At 40.4% G+C, this 22,573-nt stretch overlaps 1 protein-coding gene across 1 annotated transcript in view; it reads left to right on the forward strand.

Moving 5' to 3' along the window:
* The window catches only part of ablim3 (actin binding LIM protein family, member 3), a 46,970-nt gene extending 24,564 nt beyond the window's left edge, over positions 1-22,406 (forward strand). The window contains exons 5-23 of the mRNA XM_071204533.1: positions 1,740-1,866; positions 1,951-2,044; positions 5,558-5,645; positions 5,739-5,797; positions 5,905-5,976; positions 7,295-7,456; positions 8,260-8,289; positions 8,433-8,559; positions 10,271-10,366; positions 10,670-10,720; positions 17,335-17,451; positions 17,643-17,713; positions 17,932-18,100; positions 19,211-19,240; positions 19,569-19,624; positions 19,854-19,920; positions 20,028-20,038; positions 20,161-20,241; positions 21,194-22,406. Coding sequence (XP_071060634.1) covers positions 1,740-1,866; positions 1,951-2,044; positions 5,558-5,645; positions 5,739-5,797; positions 5,905-5,976; positions 7,295-7,456; positions 8,260-8,289; positions 8,433-8,559; positions 10,271-10,366; positions 10,670-10,720; positions 17,335-17,451; positions 17,643-17,713; positions 17,932-18,100; positions 19,211-19,240; positions 19,569-19,624; positions 19,854-19,920; positions 20,028-20,038; positions 20,161-20,241; positions 21,194-21,307 — 1,622 coding nt within the window. The 3' untranslated portion in view covers positions 21,308-22,406. The remainder of the gene's footprint in view (positions 1-1,739; positions 1,867-1,950; positions 2,045-5,557; positions 5,646-5,738; positions 5,798-5,904; positions 5,977-7,294; positions 7,457-8,259; positions 8,290-8,432; positions 8,560-10,270; positions 10,367-10,669; positions 10,721-17,334; positions 17,452-17,642; positions 17,714-17,931; positions 18,101-19,210; positions 19,241-19,568; positions 19,625-19,853; positions 19,921-20,027; positions 20,039-20,160; positions 20,242-21,193) is intronic.
* Positions 22,407-22,573: the final 167 nt, after the last annotated feature.

The following is a 22,573-nucleotide window of genomic DNA, read 5'->3' on the forward strand; positions in this document are numbered from 1 at the left end:
TAAAGGCTCGAAAAAGACTGTAGATAATACAGTATGATAGAAAGTACAGTGTTTTCGGCTAAACCAATAAAACAAGTTGCAAAGAATGGCAATAAGAACTCAGCGGGAGATTTTTGGTTTTTGGGAGAACATGCCGTCGGACAAATTAGTAATTTTGAAAGAAAATAAGCCACTGAAACATAATTAGTCTTCGATTTGTGTTGGAAAGATCCGGGCTCGCAAATATCCCACCCTAAGAACGTGACTTCAAAATGAACCAAGGGTACCAGGGAAGGGAACCAAAAGTATTTGTTTTATGTTTCATGTGGAACCTATATGCTGCAGGTCTCCCTTGAAAAGGAGATCTATGATCCCAAGGGACCAATCTAATTAAATAAAGGTTTGAAATGAAATGAAACGAAGCAGCATTTCCTTTTCAAACTAAACAAATACACACATATGAATATCAAAACGACAAATCCATTGGACAAAGGATTTAAGACGTGGTTGGATTAGCCTTCAGAGTGGGGAGAACCAGTTCTGTCAAACAGTAACAAAGGTAAAGCTCAATATACGAATGCTTGATTAATCCACACAAACATCAGCTGTTAAAACAACAGTAAGTTAGTTTAACGGAGGTTTGTATGCTGGTGTAATACCAACAATTAAGTTAATTGTTAATAGTTATGTTGACATAGCTCCAGATCACAGTTTTTTGTTTTGTTTACTTCAAAAAGTCCCGCGCTAGCTGTTTCCTGTCTGTATAAGCTAAGCTAACCTCCTGCTAGCTATGGCTTTACATTGAACTGACAGATCCAACTCATTGATGTCCAGTTAAAACAACAGGTTGAACATGCCCCAATTAGTCATATATTTATTTTTCAAACTATTTCTTGTCACAAGCTCTGTTACAAGTTGTTCAGACATTCTAATACCAGTTTCATTTGTTTGCTAAAAAGAGAATCAGTATCAGTTGTGCCCGGTCACAGTCTGGGATCCTCGCACTATAGACTCAGCACTCACCCCAAATGACAGTTAAGATTTATCTGGACTGCAGAAACCCGAGTCAATACACTGCAGTTCTTTACTGCAAAACACACTTTGTCTTGGCTGACAGCAGTCCCCTGTGACCGCAGGCCTCCCTGAAGGGGCAGCAGCCTGGGTCAGATAAGGTTAACCCAGGCCAGGCGTCTTGCAAATGGAAACAAATGGAGCACTGACCTTATTTCAGCATTTTGTCACTCTGCAGCCATGCATCATTTTGTCCCGCGGCTTTCTTGCCCCGTTAGTGGTGGTCAATAACGCCTGCTGGGGGCATCCATGTGAATCGGAATTCTAAGTGGAATTGTACATCTTGAATACAGTGAGTGTTTGTTTGAGCAACAGAGAGGGATTCATACATGTCTCATGTGACGGGGTCTTCAGCAACACTTTTCTCCCTGAGGCTGTTCCAGTGATGTTTGCTTCCTGCCTGCGTTCAATCATGTTTAACGATGCTCACAGCTGAGAGAACAAGCCTCGCAGCTCTGCAATATCCCGCATTAGTACGGCTATTGATTAAGGAGGTGTATGTGCCAAAGGGCTGGAAAACTACACTCATGAGCACAGTGGGTGTTTAAAGATGTGCAATTACACCTTGGCTCACTTTGTCTCAGCTACTGCTCTCCCTGTTTACCCTTCTCTACTTCATCTCTTGGTCTGAATCATTTCCTCTTCCTGTCTCCTTTCCCATTATTCGTTCACACCCTTTCTTACTGCAGACTGTGCCGGGTGTGGAGCAGAGATCAAGCAGGGTCAGTCTCTCCTGGCGCTGGAGAAGCAGTGGCACGTCAGCTGCTTCAGATGTCGCACCTGCAACATGGTCCTCACCGGAGAGTACATCAGCAAGTGAGTGTGTGAAGGGATTTCAAAGTATGTGATTCTCATGACTCACAATTGCTACAGTAGTGGTTTTGATTCTCTATGTTGCAGGGATGGAGTGCCATACTGTGAGGCAGACTACCACGCCCAGTACGGGGTGAAATGTGAGACCTGCAGCAGATACATCAGTGGAAGAGTTCTGGAGGTGAGAACGAGAACCAGATACAAACATGACACAGCTTTAAGCCACACAGAGATTGTCCGTAATTCAGAAATCTAAATTGAGAGATGACTCTGGTGACTGAGGGTAATAAGCGTTATCAAAGTCGAGCAGTCACATTTGATCCTCGCCTCTGTTTAAGCCCCGCTGTGCTTCAGGGGGAGAGCGACTTAAGATTGGCGGGTGATAAAAATGTTGTGCTGTTTCACTAAAACCAAAAGATATTCAGCCGCAGCGCGTTAGTGGACAATCATTCGGTGTACATCCACTTGTTATACCTTATAGAAGCACAGTTGAGCAGATCACAGGCCTACCTGCACCAACAGGAAGCAACACACTCAGAAGAGGGTTTTACAGGAAACAAGAGTGAAGGGAAAAGATGGAAGGAGGACAGACGCATGAAGTGAATGCGGTGAAGAGAGGAGAGGAGCAGCTACAGTCAGGTGGGCAGAGGGGAGGTTGAAGTGAAGGGGACATAATGAGGGGAGAAGGTTTAGAAATAATGAAATGTTAAATGTTTCAGAAGAGTCTCTGGAGAATAGTTATTTTCTGTCGGGACCCGAGGTTAAACTTTGTTGGACACACACACACACACACACACACACACACACACACACACACACACACACACACACACACACACACACACACACACACACACACACACACACACACACACACACACACACACACACACACACTGGGGCCTGGTCCCTGTGCTCCTTCCCTTGTCAGAATGGCTGGTTTAAAGGGTTTTGTTCCTGACTGTCACTCTCTGGGCTATTTATAGACATGGCAACATGTCAGCCTTGATCTTTGAGTCCCCCTCTCTCTCTCTGTTTTCCGTCTCGACACATGACGCTCAATTATTTCCTCCCGTCAAATTTTGATATCATAATGATTTGCTCCTGATTCAACTCACAGGAAGTCATGTGTCTGGAACACTAGCTCCAGAAACATTCACGTTTCATTTAGGATGGGAATAGCATAAATTCCATATGGTCGCTTTCGCAGATGCTGTGCTCATTTTGGCACGTGACTAAAAAAAGTCGTAATCTTTAATATAATCAGCTTAAAGGTGGGGTAGGTAATTTTGGAGAAACCAGCTCGAGTGCGCTAGAATTTGAAAATACACAACTGGAAAAAATCTGCCACTTCCTTACAGAGCCCCTCCTCCAACACACACGAACGCGCACATGACCAATGAGGGCACGAGATACTGTAAGTTTGTGCACAGATGGAAAGCTGACAGGCAGGTAGGCCATCCAGTTTCTTTAACCGGGCCGGCTAAAATGATTGGTCGTGCTTTTTACAGTACTACGGCTTCCACAGAAGCACTTAAGATATTCTTTGCTATCGGGATGTTAAGAGCATTCCATGGAATATAACAAAAAGTGTATCTCGAGCCGGTTTCTCAAACGTACCTATCCCACCTTTAAGTCAAATAATGTAAGTAATTTTTATTTAGTTTGGATCTAGTTTTTGTCATAGAGAAAACAATAACTACATATTTTAACCTTGCAAAAGAATGTCTCCATATGTGAGAATGTATCGGAGCAAACTTTGAGACATGGTTGATACATTAATAACAGCAAAAACTTGTCTCTGAGTCTAACTCAGAGGCTGATCCTCTTGCTGTAGTCCTGTGTCTTGGATCCTCTATCCTGAGTTCTGGATTAAGTCGTGGACTTCGGGTCGTGGCTGAACCTGTCTCTGCGGTCCTGCCTTGGGTCTCGTCATGCTGCTTCCCTGATGACATCCTCGTGGATTCATCTTCTTATTACAGACACATGCATTTCCTAACATTCAGTCTATATGCTGTAAAATGTATTATCTCTTCGATTTACACACGGCATCTATTGCACGTCTGTCCGTCCTGGGAGAGGGATCCCTCCTCTGTTGCTCTCCCTGAGGTTTCTCCCATGTTCCCTTTAAACTGTGGGTTTTCTCTGGAAGTGTTTCCTTGTACGATGTGAGGGTCTAAGGATAGAGGGTGTCGTTTTTCTCATACTGATATTCTGAACTATCTGTGCTGTTGTATTTGCTGTAAAGTGTCTCCACTGTAGGCTATTTTTATTATATGTACAGCACTTTGGCTCGACCAAAAATCTTTTCGTCGAAATCGCATTTAGTTGATTTCTCCATTTGTGCATCTTATTCTTTTGTTTTAATTAGTTACCAAAGAAAAGTTGTGTTTTCAAAAACATTTTTCTCTGTTTTTTATTCAAAGAACTCAACGATTTTCGGTCATTATAATTTTTGTTGACAAACATTACCTTGCTCAGAAGCCACTAATTCATATCTGTAGAATCATTTCAAAGTCAGTATGCAGTTGTCCGTACAGATTTCTCTCATAAATTGAAAACCAGGCTTATCCGTCTGTGTTTGTCGCTATGTTGACGGTTAGCCTTGTTCCAAAGAGCCTCGCTTCAGTCCAACTTTCCAGAGGCAGTGGTTGTTAGTCTAATGAGTTTAGAATAGATGGAGACAGGGAGAAGTATAGACAGGAAGCAGAAGGAAAGAGAAGCATAAAACCTCCTTTCTTTAGTTTCAATCCATTCCTCCTCCTTGCTTCCTCTGTCTTTAGCTTGCCAATATATATATATATATATATATATATACATATATATATATATATATATATATACACACATATATATATATATAGCAGCCTATTAATGCCACTGGAGAGAATGTGGGCCTCATTAGAAATGCTAACAGCGGTTGTTAAACTGATACCATATGACCACAGACTGTAAACGCTCAGTTGCTCGGAAAGCACGGGACGAAAATGCTGCATCCTCTCGCGTCTTTCCTTTCAGAGTAACCTGAGACAAATGAGGAGAGCAGGGATTGGTTAAAAGGCATCTTAGAGACGATCAGTTTAATAGAAAGCGGGGAAAGTCGATGCGGGATGAAATGACACACATCATAGGTGTGTTCGGATGAAACCGTCTCCTGGACACAGACCCCTGCTTCTAAAAATAGAAATCCTCTAATAGTGTGTCAGGGAGGCAGAGGTGAGGGGGCCACGCCTCAGCCCCCAGCCCCGCAGAGACACATGTGAGAAACATAAGGACCGTGAACCTGGGATTAATGGACGAAGCCAGGAGCGGTGACATCATACTGCATCATTTCATGTGTCCACTTCACCTGTTTGCATGTGTTCCCTCGGGGTGCTCTGAACGTCCAAGGGCATGTATCGCACGCTATGTCCTTCACTTACATGGCCACCTACTTCCCTCTGTACACACACTTTTCTTCATGTGACTGACCTACAGGGATCTAATTATGTAGAATGGGGGGTGGCTATCATGTGATGAACAACCACAGGCTATGCAATGAGGTCCCGGTACATTATGAGGCCATTGGTGGTCAGGTGATATACAGGGGAAAACATATGGAGATAATGACCTGCTCATTCGCAGATCAGCCGTCACCTCTGTGAACCTCTTTATAATGATAATTTATGTTCCGTCACGCCTCTTCTCCTCACAGGCGGGGGGGAAGCACTACCATCCAACCTGCGCCCGATGCTCCCGCTGTAACCTGATGTTCAAAGAGGGAGAGGAAATGTACCTGACAGGTGAAAAGTGATGCCAATACAAAGTAGAGTGCTTGCCGGTGACATGTGGGAACACCCCGTGCCAATCTTTCTTCTTCTCTCGCTCTTCTCCAGGTTGTGAGGTGTGGCACCCATTATGCAAGCAGGCAGCGAGGGCCGAGAGGAGACTCAGGGTGAGATGGAGTTTGAAATTGACATTGACACAGATTGAAAACTGTCATTTCCTCACTTTGCGTGCTCTGCCCTCTCTTTTTACTCTCTGTCTGTTTGAACCTCACAGCACAGACGCCTGTCGGAGGCCTCCATCTCTCCACCGGGCTCCTCCATAGGCTCTCCCAGCAGGGTTATATGCGTGAGTATAGCTCCTCACTTTGAAGATCTTTGTCTCTTCAAGCTGCCACTGCTCCCAAGCCTGTCCCTAAAAGTACATCAGAAACACTACCCATAGGCTGGAATGTTTAAGCACCAAGCTGAGAGGCTTCTCACTCCTTCGGCCTGTTCACTCGTCTGTGTCCTCACACCTGTTGTCATTGATGTGGCAGAGTATGTTCTTTTCCAAACAGGAAAAAGTATTAAAACAGATAACCAGTCAAATGTCGATATCCAGATCTATGATTTTTCTGTTTCTGTTTCTTTATACTGCACTACATCTAAGAGACAGTACAGTGTTCAGGTTTTAGGATTTTTTGGACATGAAATATGTTTGTCAATTGTGGTTTAAAAATAACAACTTGCAAACAACACCAAAGTCACACAACTTCACGTCACCACCACTAAGCTAAGGGCATACTATTTTGCATGTAATGTGGCCGGCAACCTCTGTAATCTCTTGTAGCCAATTTGGGCCTTTTTTTAGTAACTAGTGGGTTATTCCCTGACACATTCTATGACTAACAGGCATCTAACAAAAACCTCTTTAAAGAAATTGGCCTACACACATAGGAACTCATCTCCAGGTTTAAGGAGTCATTCCTGTGGCAATAGAAAAATAGAAAAAGTGGTTAAATGTAGCCCTGACATCTAAAAACAAGTCATATTTTAACCAAATTAGTAACATTGTTTGATGTGTGGAAATCACCAAACCTCTACTTCCTATATTAACTACATAGAGATAGAGGCGAGTTTATGTGAAGGTTGTCACTCTGTGCATTTAATAGTTGGACCCGTTCCATTACAAAGCGAGGCTCCGGCCAGATATGGAACAGAGCCTGTGCTGCTGCATGTCGGCGGTATTGCTGTAGCATGTTGAGGGTGGTCTGCATGCAGGCAGGAGTCCCCGCTCTGCTCCCGTCTCATAATCAATGACCTTTCTTTTTAAGGTGATGGATGAGGGAGAAATGCAGTGTCAGCACACTTGTAGTCCATACTGTCTCCTCTCTCTCTCGCTGTCTTTGCTTCCTCTGCTCTCTTTCTCACACATGCTGAGCTGTTGAAGGTCAACAAGCTTCTGCAGCGTACATGTGTGCTTTTGATGGGAGCACACATGTACGTGCATGTGCCGCTTGTATGTGCTTCATCAGCGCTTTTTTTAACCGCTGCATGTCCAGCTCACTGTCACCATTGGAGTTTTCATTTGACTTTGTTACTGTGCATTGTCCATGTGGTTGACGTGGGGTCTTGTTGCTGTTGTCTCTGTCTGTGGTGGGTGTTTGTGTGTGTCCTCCCTCCAGGCCAGAGTGAAGAATCAGTTCCTAGATTATAAGGACCTAGCTGCCCTGCCAAAGGTCAGAGCCATATACGAGGTCCAACCGCCAGACCTCATATCCTCCTCTTACCAGCCCTACCACAGATACACCTCTGAGGACATGCTAGAACCTTACGGCTATGGGGAGGTACTGCTGCTACACACTCCAGGCCAAACATGGCACTGGTCTCATTGTTGGTCGGTTTTAAGGAGAACGATGTTTGAGAAGGAGAAGTGGTTGTCTTTATTACAACTCAGTCATATTTTTTTGTAGGAGTCATTATTTTCTTTTTCATAAATCCCTCAAAAATATTATTTTGATTTAGTGTAAACATGTGACAATGTAATAATGTTTTAAGAGCAAACACTTAGTTAGTTTAACAAGTTAAATATTCTTGGTCAAGAGACACCCTTTTTTGAGATCATGACACAAATATTTTTAACCCAATTTAAATGTAAAATCCTGGAAGTTTTTCATTTTAAATCTGATTTAGAAAAAATTGATAACACTGAAGTACTTGTTGTTATTTTGTAGCATTTGTTTGAAATCATAGATTGGTGGATTTTAGAACATACAGTACACGTACATACAATTCAAATACATTCTTGGTCAATTATTTTACCAATTCTGAATAAAATAGTCAAACATTTTTGGAATTGCACTTATTCACTTTCTTGTAATTATTTTTGCTTTTCTCATCACGTTATCATTGGACAGAACAAGAATAAATGTGTTTCCTAAAATGCCAAACTATTCCCTCAACTGATGTTTGAATCATTACTTTATCCCATAAAAAACAACCCCACCAACTATCCATCTAGAATAAAACAAAGCATACTGAATTTCAATCATCTTTTGATCCTGTAAATACACAATATTCCACAACGTTTCTGTTGTCCGACTGTGTTAGACTATAAATGTTAACTCTTCTCTCTCCACTTATTCTCCAGTCACTTGGGACACTCTCCCCCTATTCTCAGGTAAGCATTCTTCCTGTCAGAGCACTTAAAACAAGTTTAAACAAGTGAACCCTTGTAATTTTGCCCTGTCACTTAGCCATTTGTATCCCAGTTGCCCCCTGCCCTTTTTTCACTCCTAGGTCGTCTCTTTTTTTTCTTGTCAGGACTACGACAGCCTGGATATAAAGCAGAGACGTTGCTCCAGTCCAGGTTATATTGACTCGCCAACGTATAGTCGTCAAGGCATGTCACCCATCATGCCTCGCTCTCCGCAGCACTATGCCTACCCTGGTGAGTCAAATGGTGTTCACTCCTAGTTGGCTGTTTAATGACAAGAGTATATTACATGAAGTTATTCATGCTGTACCTAATGTAAAATGCACTTGAAGCACAATAACATTCCTGAACTGAGTATTTTTTTTTAAAGTTTTGGGAATGATTCTGCTGAAAATAAATAGTTTAAAAGAATAGATTGATATTTTTCGGGAATATGCCTCCTTTCTGTTTTCCCAATGTTGATGTGAGAAGATCAGAACCACATTCATTTTTGTCCATTCAGTATGCAGTTACAGCCAGCAGTCTATGTTATCTATGTTATCTTAGCATAAAGAGTGGAAAACAGGGAAAACAGCTAGCCGGGCTTTGTCCGAAAGTTAAAATATATATTGACCTATCAGCGCCTCCAAAGTCTTATCTTTATTGGGAGTTTGCCAGGTAACTAGTGGAGACTTCAAGGAGTTACTAGTCCTGGCCAAGAAAAAAAAAGCTAAAAAAACGACAAAGGGGCCTTAAAGGGGCAGGTGCTAACTGCTAGACTTAGTCAGGCTAGCTGTTTCCCCCTTTTTCTAAACTTTAAGCCATGCTAAGCTAACTGACTTTTGGTTGGAGATTAGTATTTAGTGAACAGGCAAATATCAATCTTGTAGCCTACTCAAAATCTTGGCAAAATGTAAAACAATTCCTTTAAAAGAGATAACATTGCTTGACATTTCCATACATTATATGCAGAGATGGGGTCGTTACTAAAAAAAAGTAATATATTACACTACTTCGTTACTCTCTACATAAAGTAACTCGTTACTTTACTCGTTACTTTACTCGTTACTTTACTCGTTACTTTACTCGTTACTTTACTCGCAGGGCCGGCCCGCCCCTCCCTGCAGGCAGATCACGCAGACTGCTAAAGTTTCAAATGTTCTCTTTAGTGCAGTTTCCATTGTCGCATAAGACTGATCCAGATCCTGAATGTTTTCCTATCTGACCGTGGCTGTCCTCTGTCTCCTGCTATCTGTATATTTTGTGCAGTCTATCTCTGCTCACGCTGTTGCGTCGGCGTGTTCTCCTGCGTGTTGGCCATGTGTTGCACTGGAACCAGACACCGCAAAGACTTCTGCCGAGCACGTACGAACTGCGCGTGCGTGAGTGGCAATAACTGTCCTTACCAGCAGGCGGCGGTAGTGTGTATTCATCATTCAAAACAGGCAACAACCGGAAAACAGAGAAGAAGAGCAGACTATGTGATATACTGTAAACAAACAACAAATAGCTGTGCGTTAGCTTCACCTAGCATGTGTTCTTTGCAGGTGTTTGTTGAGGTTTGATTATGACTGATTTTAGTAAGTAACGAAGTAACGCGTGTCGGGGCTCCGTTACCGACAAAAGTAATATTATTACAGTAATGTGTTACTTTGTAACGCGTTACACCCAACTCTGGTTATATGTTAACAAATAAGCTACAAAGTAGTTTGGCTACCTCATATGCTGCGGTTGCTCTTTGGCTGTCATTTCATTTAACTCTTACACATGTGCGTTGACACTGTAACTACTGTCATTGGAAGGCAAGTAAATAACCTTTGTAATTGCACATGTGGAATAGTTATCCAGTGTCATTTTCTAATTTATTATATGCTGTTTGATTTTCATCTGCATGACTGAGACTTATGTTGAGGCCTTCCTTCATGCTCATGTTTCCTTTGCTGTGATTGGCTGTGGCTGGCTGCAGGCTCTGAGAGTGGCAGGAGTTCACCTTATTACGGCCAAGAGGAGCGGTCAAGCACACCCACCACTAACCAGCCCCCTAAACATTTTCATGTACCAGGTAGGACTCGCCATCTCCTCATTTCCCTTCTCACAATATCATAGATTTTATTTACTCTGTGGGGATATTCCATAAGCCATTATTTACAAATGCATGTCATTCACTTTGACATCCATGTGAAAATGTGGTATTTTTATACCGCACACTATTTCTCTATCAGTTTCTCCCCCTCATACTTTGTCTTACCTTTCCTACACCAATTCCTTGTACTTCCAATCCACTCTGTCCTTTCCGATTATCCCGCAAGAAACTCCCTTACTCTCCTCCACGTTTCACCTCTCCATCTCCTTTTTCTCTCCTCAGCCACAGGGGACCCCTACATCTACAGGAAGCCTCCCATCTATACGAGAACGGGTACAGTGTAGTTAGCCCCGCCTTAGCCTGCCTGTGCTCCTGTCAGTTTAGTCATGCTGTGTTTGAGTACTGGATGTAGATGTTTTTACTGACCTATTGATGTTTTCAAACACCCCCTTGTGATTAAGCATTAGTATTGACACTGCAGTTGTCACCGAAATCGAAGCCATCAATATCAAAACCAGATCAATTGAAAATATTGTCACTGTGTATAAAATGCGCAAAGTATATAGTGTTTCGACTTATACAACTCGATTCAAAATCGAAGATAACGTCAATTAGGCTTATTGCATTACTACGTGGTCGAAATGCATAAGGGCAATGTTCAGTGTGCATGCCACAAGCACAAGCCTGCCTCTCTGTGCAGCTCCCACAGCACGACAGGTTCTTGTTGGCAAATGGAGCTGGAATACACCCTGAATGTGAAGTGAAGGTTGCTCAGGCGTGACAAGTGTTGAGTATATGGGACTCTAGGACACGCAACTCACCAGAATAGAAAAGAACAATGGAAAAAGGCACAGTGGAAAACTGTAAATTATAAATTGAATTTGCTGTGGAGACTCTAGCCTAATAAACCAGTGGTCAGTGTGTGATTTATCGTGACTGTAATTGTTTGATTCTGATTCACATTTTTGGGTAGAAATCAGTGGGAGTATGTGAGAGGAAAGACAGATTTCCTTATTGTACGGATTTATGTTGTCAAATAACACAGCAGGTCGGTTCACAGAAGATGCTATTTTTTGACTTTCAAGCCATCTGGTTTCTGGGCTTAAAGCAATCATAAGAAAGAGATCAATTTAGCCCTTCCACATCACACTGCAAGGCTTTTCAGCTGAGAGTCACAAGACTTAAGACTTCTCGGTAGAAGATAGATTGTCTTTGTTGTTGTACTGCATGTTCCTCTGTGCTGTGGTTTGGTATTTGTGGGGTAGTTATTTAACTGCTTCTCTTATTTAATTAGTACACCATTGGCCGGGATACACATTTTTGAAAAACTAAAGATAAATGGCAAATTAAACAACCTTTAAGCTTGCCTTGTTAGAATAACGACATTCTGCATATACACTTCAGTCCCATTGATTCTTCTTTTACTTTATGTCTTCCTAAACACCTATTGATTTTTTTCTTTTTCTTGGTCCAGCACTTAACATGATTGATGTAAATCAGACAAAGACACATGCGTGGATGTGCACAAGGCCGAATAAGCTTCCCTAAAGAACAGCCTGTTTGTTCTCTTTGGCTGATCTGCCCCTTTTTTTTTATAAGAAATAAAATCGACACAGAACTGTATAAAATCAAATCTGCACTAAGGCACGCACTTATCCCTCAGTTGAACACGACAGGACATTTACCAAATAAAACAAAACTCCATCCACATTTTCAAGTTCACATAATGCTCAATGAAGACCAATACAATTCATGCGGAAATAAGGATTACAAGTATGCCGTTTTTGTTGTATTTCAATTTGCTGTTAACTGTATACAAATTTACAAATGTAAAATGAATTGTGGTTTGTTAAATTACCCTTTTGTACAGCATTAAGGTACATCAAGCTGCTAGTGTGAAACACAAATTCGGTGGGGGGTTTGTCTTTTTTTGGGCAATACCAAATGGGACCTAAACAATTTCTGTGCACATCCCTGAACACATGTGAAGTTGTGTTGCTGTGTGGCATGCAAGGCCTGTTCTGTACTTCTCAGTAAACAAGTTAGCTACCTGTATAAATATCAGATTCCTGTTTTTTGGCCTTGTCCTTGTTCTCTGTAAAAACTCCTATTGTCTCTCCAATGGCTCTCCATTAATGTTTCCCTTTTCTTTTCACCTCTTTTTTATTGCATCCATTCACTTTTATTCACTTCCCTCCACCTTCTTACCCGATGACCTTGCCTGTAAGTATTTCCCTCCTTGCTGTTTCACTCACTGTCGGTAGATGGATATTGTACATCTGTCTCTCTGTGTGTTTGTGGGTGTGTCTCTCTTGCATGGTTTGTCATCCAATGTCATGTACACCCAGTCTCACGGCATTTCGTGTTCTAGTCACGAAATTAATTTAATCTATTGATTCGTGTTCACCAACACCATTTTCCCCTTTGTTTCGTGTCACACAGAACGATTTTAAAAGCAATGTATTTCTATTGGTAGTATGTTTCATACCTGCACCACGTGTTTTTGTCTGGTCGGGTCTTGGAATACCAGAAGCTGTGTGGTTCATAAAAACATTTTCTTTCTCAATATCTTATCCTAAGCCTAACCCTATCCCTTTTATTTTAAATTGTATAATGTCTGAGTTTTTTTGCCGTCCGCGAGGAAAATAAATGGGGCTCAGAGCCTCAGAATACTGAAATCTGTATTTTTTGTCATCTTTTTTTCCTTCTAATTTGTTATTATAATTGGTGCAGGCACGAAACATACTACCAATAGAACATTTAAATACATTGCTTCTAAAATCGTTCTGTGTCAGAATACTGAAATCTGTATTTTTTTTAATCTGTGAAAACGAATCAATAGTTTGATTTTGTGACTATAACACGAAATACCGTGAGACTGTGTTGGTACATCATGACTTCCTTTTAAAAACTGCCACAACGTGTAACTGTGTGTCGGCTCGCCCTGTCGGCAACGTAAAGGGTGTGTCCCAAAGATGAGAATGTCAGCCATTGGTGTCATGCATCATGTGTATAGGAATTCAATGGGTCGGGGCTGGCATGGCTAATGGCTAACAGAACGAAGAGCGATCTATTAGACATTACACTGCATGTCACATCCCTTGACTCCCATTGACTGTGCTTTAGTGCAGAGTGGCATCAAAATCATCGCCTCACACCACACATCAAATGACTGTTTGCTGCAGGCTCAACTGTAACTGAACTCACTTTAATGCTGGTTATTTTCATTCTGTTGGCTAAGATATTGATCTCCTCTGACAGGGAATTGTGGATATGATCACTGTGGGAATGTAGAAAAAATGTACTGGCTCCTATTCATTAACACATGTTCCCTCTTTGAAGATACAGTAGCTTGACATGTTGGTAAATAGCTTATGCAAGTTCTTGTTGAGAGCTAGATAAGAAGACTACATGTGTAAAATCTGAAGCTGGTGCCACGACACAGTTAGCTTAGCATAAATGCTGGAAGCATGGGGAAACAGCTAGCCTGGATTTGTAAAAGGTAACAACATATTCTGACCAGCACCAACACAAGGTCGCTTATTACCACATTATAAATTGTTGTTTAATTCATTGAAAAGAAAAAAAAACTTGCATATTGACTTCCAGGAGTGTTGTTGTCACTCAACCCAGTCTCACGGCATTTCGTGTTCACCAACACGATTTTTAATCTATTGATTCGTGTTCACCAACACGATTTGCCCCTTTTTTTCGTGTAGCACAGCACGATTTTAAAAGCAATGTATTTCTACTGCCTGCAGCACGTCTTTTTCTCCGGTCGGGTCGTGGAAGACCGGAAGCTGTGTGGTTCATAAAAACATGTTCTTACTCAATATCAAGCCACAATTATTGCTTTTATTTTAAATCGTATAATTTCGGACTTTTGTTGCCGTCTGTGAGGAAAATAAATGGGGCTCAGAGCCTCAGGATACTGAAATCTGTATTTTTAAATATTTTTTCCTTCTAATTTGTTATTCTTTTCAAAATAACACACTGTTATTTACTCGCCAATAACACACAATTATCCTTGCTTTTATCTATTGGTTTAATTCCATAATCTCGGGCTTTTTTGGTGTCCGTCAGGAACTGAATTTCAAAATAAAAATAACCGGAAACAGACGTAGGCCTATAAGGGACATTTCGAGCATCATTGCGATTGTCAACATTTCTGAGTTTAGGATGGCCGAAGACACTACACTACCCATAATCCCCAGCTATCGTTTAGGACTACAGTCCCCGTGAGGTTACGCAGAGCGTCAAACAGCTGTGTGAAATGGAACGAAACCACGCCAGACTATCCAAAACTGGAATCGAACACCCCCCCAGAACTACACATGCTGTCTATTGTGTTTCACAAAATGTTCTATGGGACGTCTCTACTGAACGTTTTCGTTTTTCCCACAATTAGAAGTTGCCAGTATTAAACACATTGGTGTTATCAAATGTAAAACATATAATTAATAAATGGGTGAAAATCGCTTGTGTCCATAATGCGCAGCATTAATATATACCCACATGACAGCTCATTGTTACTTTGTAATTCTACTCCACTACAATTCAGAGGTTAACCTGGTATTTTTACTCCACTGCATTTATTTGAGTTACTTTGCAGATTCTGATTAATTATGTGAAATATAAACAACCCTTAAATCAGACTTTAGTTACACCTGAGTACAATTCAGGTAAGGTGATTGTCAAGTGCCAACAATCAGGAGAGATATTTGATAGTTGGTGCTTGAGAAGACTAAACATGTATCTGCAATTGACATGAATGGAAACAAGTAATAAAGTATATTCATTACTCGTTATTCTCTACTAATAGTTAATTAAAGACTGTATATTATGGTTATTTTGCACATCCCTTTCAAGATTTTCAAAGGTTTATTGACATATCATACACAACTACGGTGTAGTTATGCAATGAATGAAAAACTTGGGTCACAGGTTCCTCAACAGTGAATTACAAGACATCCATCAATATGTGTGTACCTCCACCATTAAACTGTCATATTCTGCACATTTCTTATTCTATCTACATACATAAGAGTATAATTAATGTGTATAATATCAGTTAAAATAAGTGCTTCAACATAGTTAACATTGCAGGAAAGCAATATATTAGACGTTAAGTACTTTGTCAGGCTTAATATTTATCTGTAGATAGATACCCCCAAAGACCTTAATCTGTTATTTAATGTTTAAATAAAGGTTAATCCGTTAATCCTATTAATATCTGTGTACATCCTGCACTAAACTGTTTTATTGTAGAGATCACTTATAGTATCTTCTTGATTTTTATATTCTATATTTCTATATTTATACTTTCCCCCTATGAAAGTATGTACTCTTAATATTTTTTTAATCAAACATAACACATAAACAATAATTCAATAACGTGCTTTAACCACTAGGAGGTGCACACAAGGTACACACAGCCATAATAACTTTGTATTATTAGTGTGTATGTACAACATCTGAAGATGTATAGTTTTATGCATGCTTTCACATCATTTTACAGCATATTGCTATACTATTTCAGACTCAGTATTTACATTCAAAGAAAATCAGTAATATCTTTAAAAACTACAGTCCTTTTCTATCAGCTGTGCACCGTTATGGTGTAAATATAACCTATCTACGAATTAGATCAAATGTAAAAGTCAGCCGAATTAGTGTTGATACTGCAAGGAGACGTATTGTGTGAAGAGAAATTGAAGATGTTGTTTAATTGTTGATATATTTATGATCCACGTCAAGTATTCAGTTTCGGCGGCATTTCTTCCAGTTTTTCCAAAGCTCTTCTCATCAGGGCTCTCTAAATAAAGAACTACGGCAGATCTGTAATATGTAATGTAGCCGAACCGTGTATTACAATGCCGTTATGTGATGACTTTCAAAGAGAAAAGCAAGAACACTCGGAATGAAGTATTATTTTATTCTTTTAAAATGTTTTCCGGATTTCATATAATATAAACACCAAATCCCAGCATGCATTGCGGCTAACATATCCAATCAGCAAGCTTAAAACCATAGCTGAGGATCTTGGGTAATCGCTGGAAATACCTACGTCTGTTTCCGGTTATATTTATTTTGAAATTCAGTTCCTGACGGACGCCAAAAAACCCAGAGATTATGGAATTAAACCAATAAATAAAAGCAAGGATAATTGTGTGTTATTGGTGAGTAAATAACAGTGTGTTATTTTGAAAAGAATAACAAATTAGAAGGAAAAAAAGATTTAAAAAATACAGATTTCAGTATCCTGAGGCTCTGAGCCCCGTTTATTTTCCTCACAGACGGCAACAAAAGTCCGAAATGATACGATTTAAAATAAAAGCAATAACTGTGGCTTGATATTGAGTAAGAACATGTTTTTATGAACCACACAGCTTCCGGTCTTCCTCGACCCGACCGGAGAAAAAGACGTGCTGCAGCCTGCAGGCACGAAACACATTACCAGTAGAAATACATTGCTTTTAAAATCGTGCTGTGCAACACGAAAAAAAGGGGCAAATCGTGATGGTGAACACGAATCAATAGATTAAAAATCGTGTTGGTGAACACGAAATGCCGTGAGACTGGGTTGCGTCACCGTGAGGTTTCCTGGTAGCTAGCATAGAAACCAGATAGTCACTGTTCCCGGCCAAGAAATAGTCTGGCACATTTTCCCTTGTAAAAACATAACTTGTCGTCTGTTCTCATCACAATTCAGGTATGTTCATTGAAGGTGCTGTAGACATCTATTTGTAAGCATTGCAAGAGGCTAGCTGTTTCAATCTTCATGCTAAGCTGAGCTAACAGTCTACTGACACAAGCTTTGTATTTAAGGGACAAATATGAAAGAGGTATCACTCGCAATGAATTTAAAATAATTTCTAGTAACCTTGGGTTTGTCCATTTTTCTTCTTTCCTAACTTAAACCTTCGCAGACAATCATGTGGACGCAGCCATGAAAAGCAGGACAAGCGAGGACATTCTCCGATCCTCCAGACTGTCCACCTACTCTCCTGAGCCATACACCCAGTCAGAGGCTGACTACTACCCGTACACCAGCTCCCCCAGGGGTAGGAAACAGTGTCATTTCAAGAGTTGAAAATAGCAAGCCGCCTAGTAAGCTGAATATTTTCATTTTACGCTGGACCAAACACAGACACTCAGTTCCTCTAACTGTCATGTTTATTTACTCAGCCACTACGTTCCACGTTGAACTCTTTTTTCATACAAGGGAATCTCTTTTATCTGTTTTCTCTCTCAGCCTATCGTGTGCCCAAAAGACGCTTCTCGACAGGAGGAGATGAAGAGAGTTGGAGTAACAGTCTTCAAAGAGTAAGGCCTTCGTTATTTTCTCTCTGTCTTCAACATCTAGATGAAGAAAGTCACCTCCAGAAACACACATTAATAATGCACTTCTTATGGTGTGGTGCCTCCTTTTCTTCATTAGCATCTTCCATAATCTTGCATTCACTGTACAGTACATTAAATCAACCCCTTACACCTCTTTATTCTTTTATCCCCTTCTGTCTCAATTCCTCGCTGTGTCTCAGATCGGGAGTGGCATCGGGAGGATGATCCTAAAGGAGGAGATGAAAGCAAGATCTGGTTCCTATGACAACGACCCCTGGGGCAGTGCGAGGAATTCTCGTTGTGGGAGCAAGGAAACACTCAACACTACAGGCTACGGCACCTCGACATACAACAACACTGTCAACGGATGTAAGGATCCACCCTGCCCCCTATGCATCTTTCTCTTTGTCCCGTCTTCTTCCTTTTCTCTGCAAGTACATGTCTCTGCCCTTCCATTTGTGATCATATGTGCTGCCACAAGGGCTTTCTTTTACAAGCCTCAATATCAGCTGTCACTTCGTCAGTCAGGTTGTGGATGCAGGTCAGAGAGGGTCATGGCTGCTGCAAGCAGGGTGCTTTATTAAGATAGAAAGACAGCTGAACAGCTGCTGCCAAACCTGTGGTAGGCCAGCAGCAGCGGCAGATGTGGCCTGTCATTGTTCTGACGATATATGATCACAATGATTCAGAACATTTCAAGCTACTGAGAGAAAACGTCCAATCAAGATGTGATAAACCTGACGAGAGCGAGTTGTTTCTTTTCGAGGGAACCAAGTTTGAACTGGGACTGTTATTGAAGCCCCAATATTAAGACACCAGCCCGTCTCCATCACTATCCAATAGTTCCCTTCCTATTTCTATTTGCATGCTTGTTTCTCCTCTTCTCCCTCCTGACATTGCTCTCTAAATTCCACTCTGTTCACCGACTCTCCATCTCCATCCATCTTTCTGAGTATCTATCGCACTCTGCCGCTTTCACAGCTGGTGTCCCATATCCTGGTTTATTAAAGAGCAGTAAGATCTCTCATTAATGCTGCTTCTCTGATGGGAGGGAACACAACTGAACGGGACTCTGTTGGCTCCGGTTCAAAGGCAACAAAGGCTTGTAACCGTACAAGCTGTGTTATGCAATTACATGATGGAGCGTGCAGTGGGTCTTTAGCCCGTATTTTGTTTTCATATTATTTTATTTCCCCCCTTGTTCCCTGTGCCATGCCTGGTCTCTTTCTGCCTTAGTGCAGCTTTGATGTTTCATGTTCCTCCCAGGTCTTGATGGGTAACCAGCTTTATGGATTGTTGTTTATTTGTTACACCTCTAATAACATATACATATATACTAAGACAGATGGCTGTCAAATTTCTAAAGCAATCTCCCCTGGATTTTTTTAGAGGAATTTTAGAACAGGGCAGATTAAAAATGCAGTTCTTTTTGGCAGTAAGTGAAATGTTATAACATGATATGATCTCTTCATTTCACAGCTCCCAGATCTCAGTACAGCGCTGATAGTGGTAAGTGCATCATTTGTATTTCATAAATATTCTATGATTGAAGCGTAAAAGAGAACAGTTCAGGGTTATGGTTCATTTAAATGGTAGCTGTTTTATATTAATGTGTATGATGTGTGTGATTCACTGATCTTACATTAACAAACCTCCAGCTTTATGCCCAAACATCTGGAACTTTAGATGTGTTGGTTAATCGTGAGCGCCATCTTCTGGCACTGACCTGGCACTGATCATAATATTCCAAAGTGCCTAACCACATGGAAATAATTGGAAATGTAAGAAACTGTTGGCTTGAAAAAGCTCATAGTGTACTTTTGCTTACTTTCTTTAGATTTAGTTTGTAAGTCCTCCTCGCTACCAGGATACGGACGCAACGGGATCCAGAGGGTGAGACCACAGTGACACAACTATGTGATTAGCTGTATCAGTTATAAAGGCTAAGAAGCTTATTTTTTATATGGATCTGACAATTGCTTTTAACCTAGAGGAACTGACAGTTTTATAATTGTTAGTTGTTTTTGCCCCTAAATGAATAACATATGTTAAGGTATCTCAGGCAGAAAATATATGCAAGTATCTGTAAATACCAATTCGCTAACGTTTTTGTCCACCGCAGCCCCAGAGTGCAGATTGCTATCAGTACCAGCATGAAAGTGGCAGCGAAGTCAATTGGGGAGGCAAAGGTAATTTAATATGAATGTAAAACACTTACTCCTTATTAGTATGAAGCCATTGATTCAATGTTTTTTTTTTCTCTTGTACTGACTTAATTTTCTTTCTTTCCTCCCAGCAGAATACACGGTAAGGTTTTACTTTAATAACTTGAATAATTCATTCCATGTGTTAGCCTTTGTGTTGAATAATCCCAGTGTTATTGTAGCTAAGTGTCAAAGCTTGTTAAAGTATGCTTCTCCTCCCTTCAGATTTTCCCCTATGAGGCGCTCATTGTCACCACCAGAGGTCGCATCAGGCTGCCCAAAGATGCAGACCGTGCCAGACTGGAGGTAAGTTATGAATGGGCAATTACACTAACTGCTGGGAAAGAAATTGGCCATGGTTTCATTTCATAAAACTAGCACCGTAGCTAAGTCTTTGACAAATACAAAGGCTGTATCTGCAATAACCACCTTCCCATGAACCCTGACAAGCTACTGACCAAACTCTGGGAAATTTGCTTGGTATTTATAAATATGTATTTTCATTGATGTGTTCATATACCTGTTCATATCTGTCAATTTGATCTCCTTTAATTATTGCCTGGTGCCGGTTATGTATAATAGTAAACATTTAATTAAAAAAAATCTGCATTGTATCCGTATTAACCCTTAGATGCATAAGTGTGTCTTTTTTGACCCGGTGAGCTGGTTTTCTTGAAGTATCTTTGTAATTACATTTTTTTTTATCATTTCATATTCCAGCTATTCCTTAAAAAACATGTTTTGGGTATCATGCCATTCAAATTTTTAATTTACATTTTAAGAAATTGTAGTTTTTGTATTAATACCCCAAGCTTCCATAAGTGGGTTAAAAAGTAAGGTTACCGATGAAAAACAATGAAGAACTCTGTGTTAGAGGAATGTATTATTGGCCATAAGACTGTTAAACACCTGAGCTTTGAAACAACATCCATAACATTAATCTGGCTGCTACTTAGAAATGATTTATCTAATCATATTCCAATAACTTGTATATAGAATCTTATTGAACTATTTCACTTTTTACTATTTTTGTTTTTGTATTTACTTGCACTATTTTCTTCTGTGTATCTGTTTTATTGTGTTGCACTGTTTGAGGAGCCTGGGACCTAAGATTTCCATCGTCATAACTACACTGTAGCTATGTTCGTATGACCAATAAAAGCCTTGAACCTTCATGTAAAATGTATGTAGGTACTGTCAAACAAGAAAAAACTAATATCATATGCTAACTGTCATCTCTTTTTTATTTTTGTTTCAGCGTCACCTGTCCCCAGAGGAGTTCCTCCAAGTGTTCGGCATGACTGTGGAGGATTTTGACCGGCTGGCTCTGTGGAAGAAAAATGATCTCAAGAAACAGGCCCGACTGTTTTAGCAACATATGGACGTATGTTAAATACTGCCATAACTAGAGCGAGAGACTTTAGGGGGGGAAGAAAGAGATATTTAGTCTTCTGCTCAATGTCACTGCCATGGCTAAGAACCTGTTCTCGATCTCGAACCAAATCCATGGACTTCTGATGTACCGAGGCAAGGCCACAGAGACATTATGCACAGATGGACTGCTAAACTGTTACATGTCGCTGTGTGCTAGAGTGGTGCAAGCAATAGAGACTTTTAGTGATGTGCTTTTCTTAAGCCTGAAGGAAGGGGGAAGACATGGCTGTGCCCCTATAAGGCCACACGTGGGGATATCTGTGATCAGAGCCGCAGTACTTTAAACATAAAGAGGAGAATTTTGGCTTTGCCTTATTTGTTATAAGTAGTTATGAGTGTGCAGCACCAGCAATCTGAATGAGTAGAATGTAGACATCATTTATGACACTTTATCAGTGTGAATGATTAGATGAGGAGAATGAGTGAGCGAGCACACAGCAGCATCATTTTGCTTTGGTTTATAAGGATGCATTTTGTTTACAAGTTTCCCTGTTTTGGCTCTATCACCTGAAATACTGTGTCTCTCTGGTTTACACTAATTGATATAGAATGAATCGAGTTACAATCTGAGGTGTATTCAACCTTTTTTAAATTGTAGGTGTGATCTGCATTAATTTGTGTGCAAATGAAAACCAAAGTGAGAATGCGACTATACATATTAGGCGATCACTTCCATGTAATGTAAATAGTTAAAGGTCAATAGTAGATACAGTGCACTCCTCAGCTGTATGGTAACCTTACATAATGTGCAATCCAGTAGATTCAATAGATACAGAAAACAGCAGTTCAGTCCTCCTGCTCCAAGTTCCCCAGCTCATTGCAATAGAATGATGACTAAATGTTTTAGGATGAGGATTGTAGTCATCCATACATTTACATTCACTGTTATTTATATTCTTTTTGAATGATAATCCAATAATTTTGTAGTTACAGAGAATATATTGACTCACAATAAAACACTCTGTAAGGTTTTTAACTCACTGAAAAAGATCCAGGGTTGTTGAAGACTTTACTTCCTTTGAATACTGTTATTTTTGATTTTGTCACAAAAAATTAAACTTGAAACAAATCCAGTCTCCTTCCGTTGTTTGGGGGAGAAATGCATCTTCCATTTCTTGTCAACTGAATGTGTTTCTCAATGGAAAATATGACTTTTTACCGACCTGCTTTGGTAAGTTTGCCTGACAGATGGATCATCCAATCA

Source organism: Pseudochaenichthys georgianus, chromosome 10 (genome assembly GCF_902827115.2).
Source record: "Pseudochaenichthys georgianus chromosome 10, fPseGeo1.2, whole genome shotgun sequence".
Lineage (NCBI taxonomy): Eukaryota > Metazoa > Chordata > Actinopteri > Perciformes > Channichthyidae > Pseudochaenichthys > Pseudochaenichthys georgianus.